The sequence below is a fragment of the Protopterus annectens genome, chromosome 6.part0 (assembly GCF_019279795.1).
Source record: "Protopterus annectens isolate FY-2018-M chromosome 6.part0, PAN1.0, whole genome shotgun sequence".
NCBI classification, from domain to species: Eukaryota; Metazoa; Chordata; order Ceratodontiformes; family Protopteridae; genus Protopterus; species Protopterus annectens.
The window spans coordinates 765,206,891-765,219,798 of record NC_056737.1 but is presented as its reverse complement, the minus strand read 5'-3'; the positions used below and the strand labels follow the sequence as shown (position 1 = coordinate 765,219,798).

The following is a 12,908-nucleotide window of genomic DNA, read 5'->3' as shown; positions in this document are numbered from 1 at the left end:
GTGAAATGTGACATGGATATCAGGAAACTGCTTAAAAAACCTCCTAAGAAAAAACTTTATAACTTAGCACAGAGAGAAAGAAAAGGATTGCTTGAGCTAGGCAATGATAAATCCAGGCGTGTAATGAAGGCAGACAAGGGAGGAGGTATACTTGCGACTGATACCACTAGCTACAACCAAAAGATAGAGAACATGCTGGAGGATAACAGATTTTATGTTTACCATGGATGACATAAAAATAGCATATGATTCATGGAACACTAATCTCACCACATTATGGGAAGAAAAACGTATCACTGAAAATCTTTATAATTATTTATGGAGCCCATGCCCACATTTACCTTACTTTTTTGGAATACCAAAGCCACACAAGAACAGAGAGGACCCACTTTATAGACCGGTGGTAGCAAGTGGAGGTTTCCTTACTGAAGCCACAGCCATTTATCTTGATTACTTGCTGAAACCTCTAGCAGAAAAGAATGTCATACATAAGAGATTCAATGGAATTTTTGAAGAAAATAAAAAACATCACAGTGGAAGCTGACAGTATTTTATTAACTATTGATGTAGAATCCTTGTACACAGTGCTCCCTCACAATTACCATATAACAGCAGCTATGGAGTCTTTTAAGAAACATAATCAGGGTACATAGGCATAACTGCAAAAGTTAAGCAAGCTTATTAATCTTGTACTGGACTTCAACTTCCTTACTTTCAATGGCAAACACTACAAACAAAAAACTGGTACAGCAATGGGGGCTGCCATGGCTCCCAGCATAGCTAACATAGTCCTTGGCAAATGGGAGGAGGACTTTGTGTCAAACACAGACTACATGCAGCATACCACATGCTACTTACGTGTTATTGATGACATCTTTATTGTGTGGGAAGGTGACACCTTGCAGCTTGGAGATTTTATCACTTACCTCAATCAAACAACCCCCTTCCTGAAGTTGAACTCTTCCCATAGCTGTACTTCAACCACTTTCTTAGATATACAGATTTCCAAGGACACCAACAATAACAGAATCACCACTGATCTATTCAGAAAACCAGTGAGGGTTAACTTATTACACCACAGTAAAAGTCTACATCCTACACAAACCAAGTATAATGTAGTGAAGTCCCAAAGCTATAGATTAGCTAGAATTACCACAGAGATGTTTATGAGAAACCTGAACAACTTAGAGAATGATTTTCTAGTGAGAGGCTATGAAAGTCAGACGTTAAAAAACATCCTGGAACCCATTATAGAACTGAAAAGGACTGAAGCACCTTCACTCAACCTCCCCAGTAGAAAAATTTTAAGTAATTCCACAGAGAATAACAAATGCAAAAATAGCTGCATCCTGACATACACTTTGGATTATCACAGTATCAAAAATATTATTGAAGAAAACTGGGACATTGTTACAGGAAACCCTTTTCTGATTAACATCTTAGGTGAAGCCCCATCATTTGTTTATAGGAAGGCCAGGAACATTAGAAGTTTTGTTGAATTTAAACCTAGACCATATGAGAAAAGCACTAAAAGATGTGAAACTAATTGTACATTTTGTATATTTATACAGCAAGGTGATAGTTTTTATTGCCCTTATTTAAAGAAGATCATTAAAACCAGTGCAGGGGGGTGACTGTAACACTACAAAAGTATTTTACAGGGCACAGTGCAATGAATGTGATGCATTCTATGTGGGCAAGACTGTAAATAAACTAAGCGTAAGATTTCATGTCATCTGTCAGAAATCCGCTCTAGATGTAAAAATAATGCACTAGCCAAACACCTTTCTCTTCATAAAAGACACACAGGTTTTAAGTTCCAGATCTTGGATTGCATAGACATGGGTGATCTTGAAGGAGACATCCCGAATATTCTGGAGAAACATGAATTCATGTGGCAATTAAAGCTGAACTCTTTTAGGAAGCCTGGACTAAACTACGACCGTTCAATTAAAAGTGCACTGGAACTTAGAAAATTGCCACATTGTTTACATGACTAATTGTATTTTATTTTAATTTATTTTATTTTATTCTACAAATTGGTTTTAAATACCATTTTAAATCAGTTGAAATTTAAGTGTATATTTTGTTTCCATCATCATACATACATTTTTTCTTATTTTTATTTTTTCCACTTTATTCAAAGTGATGTGTAATAGCAATACTTGTTTGTGTCTTTCGGCTTTTCCCGGTTAGGGGTCGCCACAGCGGAACTCCGGTCCGCTAATGATTGGCAGTAGAGTTTTGGTTCTTGTACACAGACCTGAAGAAGTCTAGAAGGACAAAAGCGATCCTTGTTAACCATAGGTTATGAAAATAGAAATTGATTTTTACATGCAAAATGTATATGCATATATTTATATATATTTTTTGACTGCCAAATGAACTAAGGTTGATATATTTCCAGCCATGTAGTATACTGTCTTGGATAAAATCGCAGACTTAATAATCTACTTAATAATCTGGTTAAATAAGAGGTACCACCACATCATTATAAATTTTATTTAAAGTACATAAGGGTTATATATTATTATGATAACTACTAAGCAGGGCAGGACCAGCTCGAATGTCACACTGATGGGGGAAGGGATGTGAATTTAACATGTGTACCAACAACACTTTGTTTTACAGCACAATAAACCACTCCCAGGTCTGATAAAAAGTATATATATATTTAGAAAGCTTGTGAGGAAATTATTACTCTATTTTGTTTTACTTGGATCGCTTGTCTGTGTACTTACTAAAGGATTTCCGACTGGAAACAGACTGCCTGCCTTGCTTGGATTACTTTCGAATACTTAGTAATGCTGTACAATTATATATTTTCTATTATTATTTTTTGTTTTGTTTTGATTTAAGAAGAGTTTAAGTTTGCTACTTCTACTACTATTGTCTGATCTGATTAATATACAGTGATTAACTAGAAATACAAGGACTGAAAATCTTCCACACAGAGAAGTTTCTTACACTGTTTTGTTTTTGGACCCACTACACTTTAATGGGTTGTTTTGAGACTTCGGGGATACCACGGAGATTACTTGTTTTTTAATGTTTACTATAATAACCGTTTTAATAGCTCATTGGAAGCTCACCTTATTCCTTCAACCAAGCTGCCACTGACTGTTTGGCATTTTGTCACATATGGAAAGCTATATGAAACCTTTGATATGGTACTAAAAATATTCTCATTCTACAGCTTCAGCATTAAGACAGCATGAACACACATCCCAGCTAATAGGTTAACCATTATAAGCCTTGCTTTAGAGTTTGCACTCCCACCAAATCCATGTGACTGACATTAAGGGGGGTAGTAAAACAGAGAGGCTGTACAGTTGAAAGTATTAAATCATTTATAATAGGATTATGATAGACATTAGCATTACTTTATTATAAGTACTGCTAAAACAGTACTGAAATTACTACATACCTCAAAGTATCTGAAAAGTACTCTGGCCAGTGTTTCCCTGAAGTGTGAGGGGCTCAAAACAGACTCAATTATTACCACACGCCGATCTCTTGGATTTACTAGAAGATGCCTGCCAAAGCACAGAAAAAAAATCAAAGCTGTCAGATCTACTGGATTAATAATTAATGCAGAGTTTTTCACAGTTTATTCTATAGCTATTTTCATATTTGAGATATCAAACCATAGTACACAGACTTCATATGTGGCATTTTCTACTTACAATTTTAATAAAATGAACTAGTGTGTAAAATGGTACACCTTACAGTTTTCCTCCACAAAGTTAACTAACCTTTATATATTTTAGCTCTACATTATCCCTAGTGATAGTAACCTCTCAGACTCATTAACAGTTATTCTTAACAACTTGACATGTCTACAATCCTAATAAACACAGCACCTTCTGCAAACGGAAGTCATTTTATTTATTTTTATATTTGAAAATCTGCTTTGTGCACTATATGACAGGGTAATGAGTCTCCAAAGGGAATGCAGAAGCTCCCAATGGATGATGCATTACCTGAAAAAGGTGCTATCACTTTACAGAATGAAAACTTGCATCTCTCCAGCAGCTTTGTCTCCAGACTGGTTGATTGCTGGCAATTACTTCTTAAAAAGGGTCTTTAATACTTGAACTTTTCATCAGGAATCTGATTTCTAATGTAATTTCGATATCATACTGGTGATAATGGTGGCTTAAATTGTATGCAATTAAATATAAAAATCAACTTATTCAAAATTTCACTCAATATATATACACAGGACGACGAGTGTTTTTTGGTATTCCCTGGAAAACTGTTCTACATGGGAATAACTAGCAAATTCAGAGCTAAAAAAGACAGAATAATAATAGCTTCAAGTTAAACATGATCAATTAATCTACAATACAAGTTTTGCAAATGCACTGATTAAGGTAGAACAGCATATATCCAGGCAGCACTAAACCCAAAGCTGTCAAACCTACAATGCTGGCACAGAGACAAAGCCTTGGCTACAGTCCAGTATACCAGTGTTCATCTAGCAGCTTGGAGAATAGAATGGTTGGCTGGGGAGGAGAGAAGAAAAATGAGACAATGGCTGATTATCTTCCTCTAGAGTAATGGTTTGAGACAGCATGCCTAGGGATTGAACTTCATAACAGAATCCCTGGTGGTTACTGGATGTGTTATGCCCCTTGGGGAAGGAGAGCCCTACAGCCATTGCACTCCATCCCTTAGGATTTAGTGGGCACGAGTAGTGTGAAAGGATAGGGCCTTTAGGTGAAGGCCCCTAATTTCTTGAGTCATATGACATTCCACTTCCAACAATGCAAGTCTGACCATACTTGAAAATGAATGGTCAATAGGGCTTTTAACTCAAAGATAATGAACAGAACAAGCAATCAAGCAGAAAAAAAATCTCTACAGTCTACTGGAAGAACAGGAGCTAAAAACACTGTCTCTGACCTGGGCCCATGAATAAGCAGTTAGATGAGGGAGTGAGTCAGCAAAGTCTATACTGATCTTCTGTTTCTGCTACCTCTCATAGTGCAACTACCACACTCACAAAGAAACCAGAGCAAAAAAACAGCTGCAAATAGCACATTAAGGAAATAAAAAAAAGGATAGAAACTAGAATGTGCTTGTGCACCTGCAAGGACACTGTCCACCACTAGCAAACAAATACAGTAGATTTTCTTATGGCTATGCTGAATTCCTGGGGATGGGGGCAGCATTTGTTTTCAGTAAGTGTGGGACAGAATGGCAGCTCTCTAATTACAAAAATAAATAAATAAATGGAATAAAAAAATATAAAACAAGATGAGTATTTAAACGTTGCAATAATACTAATGTGAAATACAGGACATTAAAGAAACGAAATAATTAAAAAAAATAGGGTTCATACAACTTGACAAATTCAGTTCAGTGAACTCCAACTCTCCTATTCTACTCTGTCAACTCTGTATTCCAATAAGTATAATACAGTTCTATTAATGGTAGAACATGAACTACAATAAAACATGTTCCAGCTGAATCATTAATAGAATTTTATTAATAAACCTCTTTTTGCCGGGAAGCTTTGCTCCCCACCTGAGCTTAAATATACTTAATCAGCACAACTGTGAGATAGACTGAATACAAGTACTTCCTCCTGCTAATGTTAGTGTAATCTCAGAGTTGACATTTTTAAGGCTAGGGGTGTAGAGGGTGCAGGACGGCTGGTCTCCTTCAAGAAATGCTTGAGAACAAACAGTAGGACTTCTTTGGTTTTATTTACTTTATGCCTAAATGTCAGATTCAGAATGGTTCAAATACTGAATTTTTGGTGAACTGCATTATTAGTCAGTGTGGCGTTGGCAAAGTGGATTTTGCTCCATTCAAACAAACTATTTTTTACAGGTGAGCAAGCTCGACTACATAAACCCACTTTCAATTATGACCTAGCTACAAAATAATTCAGTGTATGAAGCCAAATGAAGAATGGGTCATCTTAAAGGGTACATAGTAAATTTAATAATTAATACTTTTAAGTTAAGAAAAACAAATTAAATCACCACCATGAACTCAGTCAACTGCAGACCTAATAACTGTAATTTATGTAATATCACCTGAGCAACAACAATTAGTTCCTTGTTTGACACGGGCTTTAAACTGGAGAGTAGGACAGATAATTTAGTTAACCAAGTTTTTTTTGGAAAAGTATTCCAGATCACCAGCCTACATTTTGAGAAGCCATTCATTGTATGAGTAGATAACAATGATCCAAATATTCACCAGACGGTTTTGATTATTAACTATTTTAAGGAGCTACAATGTTCTAGGCGAATAATTTTGCAAAATAAGGTGCTTCTAGGAAGTAAAATCTCGGTTTGATAAAATGGCCACCTTGTCTCATTAACATAATGTCAGTGATGTTTTCACTTTAGGTACTTCACTGGAAAATGTTACAGATTTTGTTCTACACACCCTGAAGCTCCTGTTATGCTGTGATCAAAGACAGTTCCCATGATAGTAAGAGTGCATTCAGGAGCTAAAAGCAGCAGTCCTTTCCATATAGACTGCTTAGTTCTTTTAGGTTCATAAGTTCATAGGTTCATACTAGGCTATCTGCCCTAGGGCATTTATAAGCCTAGCCAGAATGTGTTTGGCTTTCGCCACCCATTTTAAATTTATTTTGCTATGCCCTTTTTCGAGGTTAGTATACTGTGCCTCTATCTAACAGTGACACAGAAGTGATACCCGGGGTAAACCTACGATCTCCCATCCACTCATCAAGATTCCTCTTGAAGAGAGTCAATGAGGGACTCTGCCTAACCTGGACTGGGATTTTATTCCAGAGTGAAGGGAGCCTCTGGGTTATGAATCTGTCCCTCCAGCATGTCCTATTTATTTCAGTGCTGAGGTTCAAGTCGCTCGATGGGATTTGGATTTTCTGAGGTGCAGCATGTCCATTAATTCCGGGTTGGACATGGCTTTATACGTCAGGCACAGATTTCCTCTGAAAAGGCAGTATGCCACTGAGTAGAGCTGGAGTTTCTTTAACCGGGCAGCATATGGCATCTGTTTGAGCCCTTTGATCCTCTTGGTGAGGTACTTTTGGGGTCTTTCCAGTTGCTGCAGGTGTCTGGTAAGGTACATCCCAAAAGGGGCATTGTACTCAATTATGGGCCTGATGAGGGATGAGTAAAGAGGCACGATGACCTCCCCTGATCTAGATGTGAATCCCTTCATGATTAGGTGGGCTATATAAAATGTTTTTCTAACCACTTTGGCCACGTGGTTGTCAAATGAGAGATTGCTATCAACTTGGGTCCCCAGGTCCCTAATTACTTCTTCTGTACTTAATGGATTTCCACCTATGTGGTAATTTGTGGGCACTTTGTTTTGCCAAAGGGATGACTATACACTTGTGGCATTTAGCTTGAGGCCATGGCTCTGGCACCAGTTGTCTGTTTCTATGAGGCCCTTTTGGAGGATGCTTGTGTCGGCTGGAGAGTCAATTATGGCACCCAGTTTGCAGTCATCTGCGAACTTGGTCAGCCACAGTCCTTCCGTGTTGGCCTGTACCTCCGAGAAATATATACCGAACAAGAGAGGTCCCAGGACTGAGCCTTGTGGGACACCACTTGTAACTGGTTTGGAGTCTGACATGGCTCCAGCAATTCTAACCATGTGGGTTCTGTCCTTGAGACAGTTTGCAATCCATCTAGTGACATAGGGGTTTATATTTAAGCTGGTGAGCTTATCTATAATGCCCGAGTGGGGTATTGTATCGAAGGCTTTTGCGAGGTCCAGGTAGGCTGTGTGGACCACCTTCCCTCGTCAATGGCCTTGGTGACTGTTTCAAAGAAATCAACCAGGTTTAAGAGGCAGGATCTGCCCTTAACAAAGCCGAACTGGGTAGGATCCAGTGTTTGTAGGTTCCCAATATCTTTATTTATGAGGTCCATGATGATCCTTTCCATAGCTTTGCAGACCAAGCTAGTCAGGCTTATGGGGCGATAGTTTCCAGGATCCGTTGAGGCACCACCTTTATGGAGAGGGACCACTGTTGCTGTACGCCACTCTTTGGGCACATATCCTGTAGTAAGGCTGAGATTGAACAGTAGTTTTATGTTTGGGTTTAGCTCTTCTTTGAGTTCATGTAGGGCAGCCGGGACACCATCTGGTCCCATTGATGCTGTGTTTTTGCTTTGGAGAGGGCGGCTCTTACCTGAGCATCTGAGATGTCAGGGGCAGCACTCTGCTGGGATAGATATTTGCCCTTTTGGTGGGAGGGGAGAAGTTTGCGCTGAACCTGTCAGCTAGGATGTTGGCAATGTCTGTGGGTTCGTGTATTTTTGTCATTTTGGACTAATTCTGAGCATATCTGGGAATTACCACCCAGGTTCCTAACATAACTAAAGAAAGCCTTGTGATTATCCTTAGTGTCCTGTGCAATGTTTCTCTCGAAACTGGCCTTAGACAATTTTATGTGTGCCCGTAGTTTTTGCTAATACTGATCAGTGATGCCTTCCCTTTTTGGGATTTTGCTTTATCATTTAGTAGCTTCCTCCTTCTATTGTATAATTTGTTTATGGTTGGGGTACATCAGACAGGACGACTGCGTTTGGAGGATTGGGTCTTGGTTTTATTTGGGATCGATGATCCATGCATTCCTGAAGGTGTTCATAGAATGCGTTTATAAAGGATTCTGCGGTCTGGGCTGTATTTTCCACAGGCCCGGGGCTTTGAAGGATTCCACCTCAGTTTTGAGGAGTGTAAAATTTGCTTTAGAGAAGTTTTTCACTGTGGTTTTCTGGGCAGGGGTGGGGTCGGGATGTGAATATCCAGTGAGATTAGTTTATGGTCTGATCTTACCAGTGAGGGATACACTTCTGGTCTGGAGCATAGAGTCCCCATGTTGGTGATGATCAGGTCCAGTATGTTTTCCCCTCTTGTGGGAGTGGTAACAAGTTGTTCCATAGCATTTGAGTTTATAAATTCTAGGAACCTTTGGGCTAGGGTGTTGGAGCTAGAGTAATGCTCCCAGTCTATGTTTGGGTAGTTGAAGTCGCCCAATATAATGGTGTTTGGAGAGACCTTCATATTTTCCAGTGTTCTCAGGAAGGCCGAGTGGGGTTCCTGAGTTTGGGAGGGTGGTCTGTAGCAGGCTATAAACTGGAAGGCAGTTTTACCCACTGTTAGTTGCACATGGATAGTCTCTGATGCTTCGTGCTTTGCCACCAACCTGGAGGTGTGGGTATCTTTGATGAATATCGATACTCCCTCCTTTTGTGGTTCGGTCCAAGTTTTGGGGCGAAAAGCATGGTATGAGGTATAACCTGGTAGTGCTGGGGTGCTCTCAGGAGCCCTGAACCAGGTTTCTGTTACTGCACAGATATCGATGTTCTCCATGCTAAGGAGAGTTTCGAGTGCATCTTGAGGTTTAGACTTCTGGTGTTGAGTAGCATTACTCTTAGTTTCTTATCCCTTGTGATACCTATGGAGGTGGGTTTGTCTTTTGAGCCTTGCCTAAAAAGGCACTATGGGGTAGCAAGAGCCTTTGCCAATATCCAAAAGCCCAGGGTGACAGCTGCAAGCCGTCCCTAGCGAAGCATCGTGGCTTGTCAAGCATATCATCCCAAGCTGACAGGCATTGGATCCCCTTTGAATGACACCAGTACTTAAGCCAGTTGTTGAAATTGATCATCTTGTCTTCATATTGTGGCATCATTCTTGGTGAGGGTAAGATGCTACTCAAGGTCAGGGTCATACCGGCCTGGGCTACATGCTCAGCGAGCTCCTTTATGTCTCTTTTCATGTAGTCCAGGGAGGTACGTCTCAGGTCATTCACACCAGCATGGACAATGACTGAGTCATATTTGTACTTGCCTTGGAGTGACCTGAGTGCTTGTGTTATGTGGCAGATCCTAGCACCCGACAGGCTGCTCACCGTGACCCTCTCCTTGTTCAGCCTGGTGAGCGGGACGTTAGTGTGCCTGATGATAGAGTCACCTATTACAAGTGTATCAGGTGTGTTGTTTAGTCTTAAGGGCTGTGACTGTTTGGCACACTGGCTTTGTGAGATATGTGTTGCACGTGTTTTGTTTTGGGGTAGCGGCTGCTTGGGTGTCTGCTTTGGAGGTCTCTGCTGCTTCGGCAGATCTTTATTTAGAGCCTCCGAGTATGTTTTTGTGTGATTATGTGTTTGGTTTGCTGTCGTGGTAGGTCTATGTGAGACTGGAATTGTAGTGAGTATGGTTTCCTTCTCCTCCTGACTGGTTATGCCAGTACTGAGTTGAGAGAGCTTAGCCTCCAGTTTGGCTATATGGTTGCATCTCTCACATGTGTTGGAATTTGTTGGGAGGAGGAGAGGGTTGTCTGTGTACATGAGGCAGTTGTAACATTGCCTCAAGATTCCCAGATTCACCAGCTGGACCGGAGAGGAGATTGACCTTTGGACATGCTAGAATAATATTGGGAATTCCTTAATAATTGAAAACCTGGGCCAGTGGGGAGTGAGGGTGTAGTGCTTTTAATTTTTAGTGCTGACTTATATAATTGCTTTAGTGAGCAAGTGCCAGGTAACTTAAGTGCAATGTGTTACAGGTAACTTAAATGCAAAAACGACAAACAGTAACTTTCTTTCAAGTGAAACAAGGAAATAAGTACAGTAAGCAATGCAGATATCACTAGTGAGCCACAGAAGCTGAGAAGCCGTATTAGGTGGAATTAGTGTTCCAGGGAAATAACAAGCAAACAAACAACAAGCATATAAACAAAGCTATATTCAGCAGGCCTGGATCTAGTCTATGCTACAGCAAACAAGGTGTACCAATTTCAGTAAGATACAGTTCAAATATTCAGGCACTATAAACCTTTAACCAGAAATTCCCAGCTCAGAAGGGCAGAGTCCAGCCTCTTCTCCCACAAGAGTGCAGACCACAAACCTTCTTAATGTAAAATAACTGGCCTGAAGCCCAAGTGCCTAAACCAGAACTAATACACTTTAAGAATAACAGACACTGGGCTCTCTATCAGCAGTTCCCAACTTAGAAGGATGAAAGCTACCTGTCCTGCCACCACAGTGCATGCCACAAACCTTCCTAATGTAAAACAACTGGTCTGAAGCCCAAGTGCTTAATCCAAAAGACTTAGAATGACAGCTAAACTTTAATCAAGTTACTACCAAGCAGTAATAAATACAATTGAATACTTTAGAGAATGCCTGGATTAGTGCTCAAGTTACACAAACAGAAAACAGATTGTTGACTGTGTAGCAGGTCTGCAATGGTCCTGCTATTTTTGCCAGTTTGTGTGTGCAAAAAAAGTGGTCAGTGTAGCTAGATCCTTTTCACCACACCCATTGATGCCCCACTGTTCTTTGAACAAGTAAAGGTTTTTCTGCGAATTAAACAGCATTTGTTTTAATTTTGAAAAGGTTGACTTTTAGGACTACTTGTTATACAGTATGGCATAACTGCATTAGTTTATCATAAAGTGAAGCAGTGTCAATCTGACAGGATATTCTAGACAACCATGTTTTCAGTGTACAAGGGCATAATTTTGTTGCAGATGGAAATTGTGAGTACATTTATGTACAGAGTAAATTAAAAATGACCCCAGGGCAGAGTCCTTGAGAAGCCAGATTTTTTATTAATTTTAGTGAAGAATGACCCTCCTTAGTGTTCACTGTGAAGTACCAATTTTGACAACAGAGGGGGAAACACATTCACTATAACAGTGTGACTCACTGAATGGAAGACCTCAAAAAGTTCAATGAAAACAGCACCTGGGAATTGACCGGCTTCCACTGACTGAAATATCCCATCAGTGAGAGTGCAACATGCAGTAAGAGTACTGTGGTGTATTCTAAAGCTACATTGTTTGGCTGTAAAACAGGCATGTGTGTCAAGGTGTGATTAACTACTCAGGATAATACAGTTGTCCATTTAACTTACCATAACTGCAGATGTTAGTATGTGGTGACTTTTACAATCCTAACTTGTAGGACCTATGGCGAAGGCAGAGTCTGACATCAGACCTGACTTTTCAGAGCTGACAGCTCTTCATCCATGGCCAGGCTAATTTTACTTTAGCAGAGATATTTCCATGTACCTGGTATACATGGGGTGGCTGCCATACCATCTCTTCCTCCTACCTGCCCACAAGTAGGGCAGGGGCATGCATACCTCAGTCTCTGCCAGGCTGAAGAATGCCCAAGATTTGGGTTACCACAGTGGTACAGCCAGTGTCACAGCGAAGAACCCCCCCCCTCCTTAAGGAACTTGTTCAAGTACAGAAGGGCAGCAAGATACAAGGTAAAATGATATATGCATACCTACCCTGTCTCCTAATTGTCTCACTACAGCAGAAAGGAAGGAGTGAGTGAAATGTGACTCAGCAGTGTTGACAATCAAACATTTACAATTACGACAAGCAGCCTACAGAAAGTACAGTTGTGTACACTTACCATAAATGTTGATGTTCAAGTGTATTCACTGTTGCAGTCATCACACTTGGGTTATCTGCCTGCAGGTAGCCCTCAGTCGGCCCGAATACCAGAGTCTTGGGATTTCTGCATCGATGCTGTCGCCTCTTCAATGAAGTCAGGTCATTAGGGGTATAAAATATGCAGCCGACGCCATTACATCAGTTTTTCTTGCTCCAGATGTCAGGAGCCCCCAAAATAGGAAGCAATCATGGTGTGGAACAGCTCCAGTAGAAAGTAAATAACATTACCATAAGATATGGCCCAAAAAGAGGATAGGTAGAAAGTATAAAAAAGACAGGGGGCTGAAGGGAGGGTAACCAGGACTGCAACAGTGAATACACACGAACATCTACGTTTATGGTAAGTGTACACAACTGTACTATGTTCTTCGTGTTTCACTGTTGCAGTCATCACACTTGGGTGGACTGCCAAAGCTGAGGAATGGTGGAGGCAGTCAAGAAGTATTAGGGCTGGCTAGAAGGCTTTGTAA

At 40.2% G+C, this 12,908-nt stretch overlaps 1 protein-coding gene across 1 annotated transcript in view; it reads right to left on the bottom strand.

Moving 5' to 3' along the window:
• ACTR10 (actin related protein 10) overlaps positions 1-12,908 on the bottom strand; it is a 757,243-nt gene that overhangs the window by 584,377 nt on the left and 159,958 nt on the right. Inside the window, exon 4 of the mRNA XM_044074447.1 lies at positions 3,428-3,536. Within this exon, the coding sequence (XP_043930382.1) occupies positions 3,428-3,536 (109 nt within the window). The remainder of the gene's footprint in view (positions 1-3,427; positions 3,537-12,908) is intronic.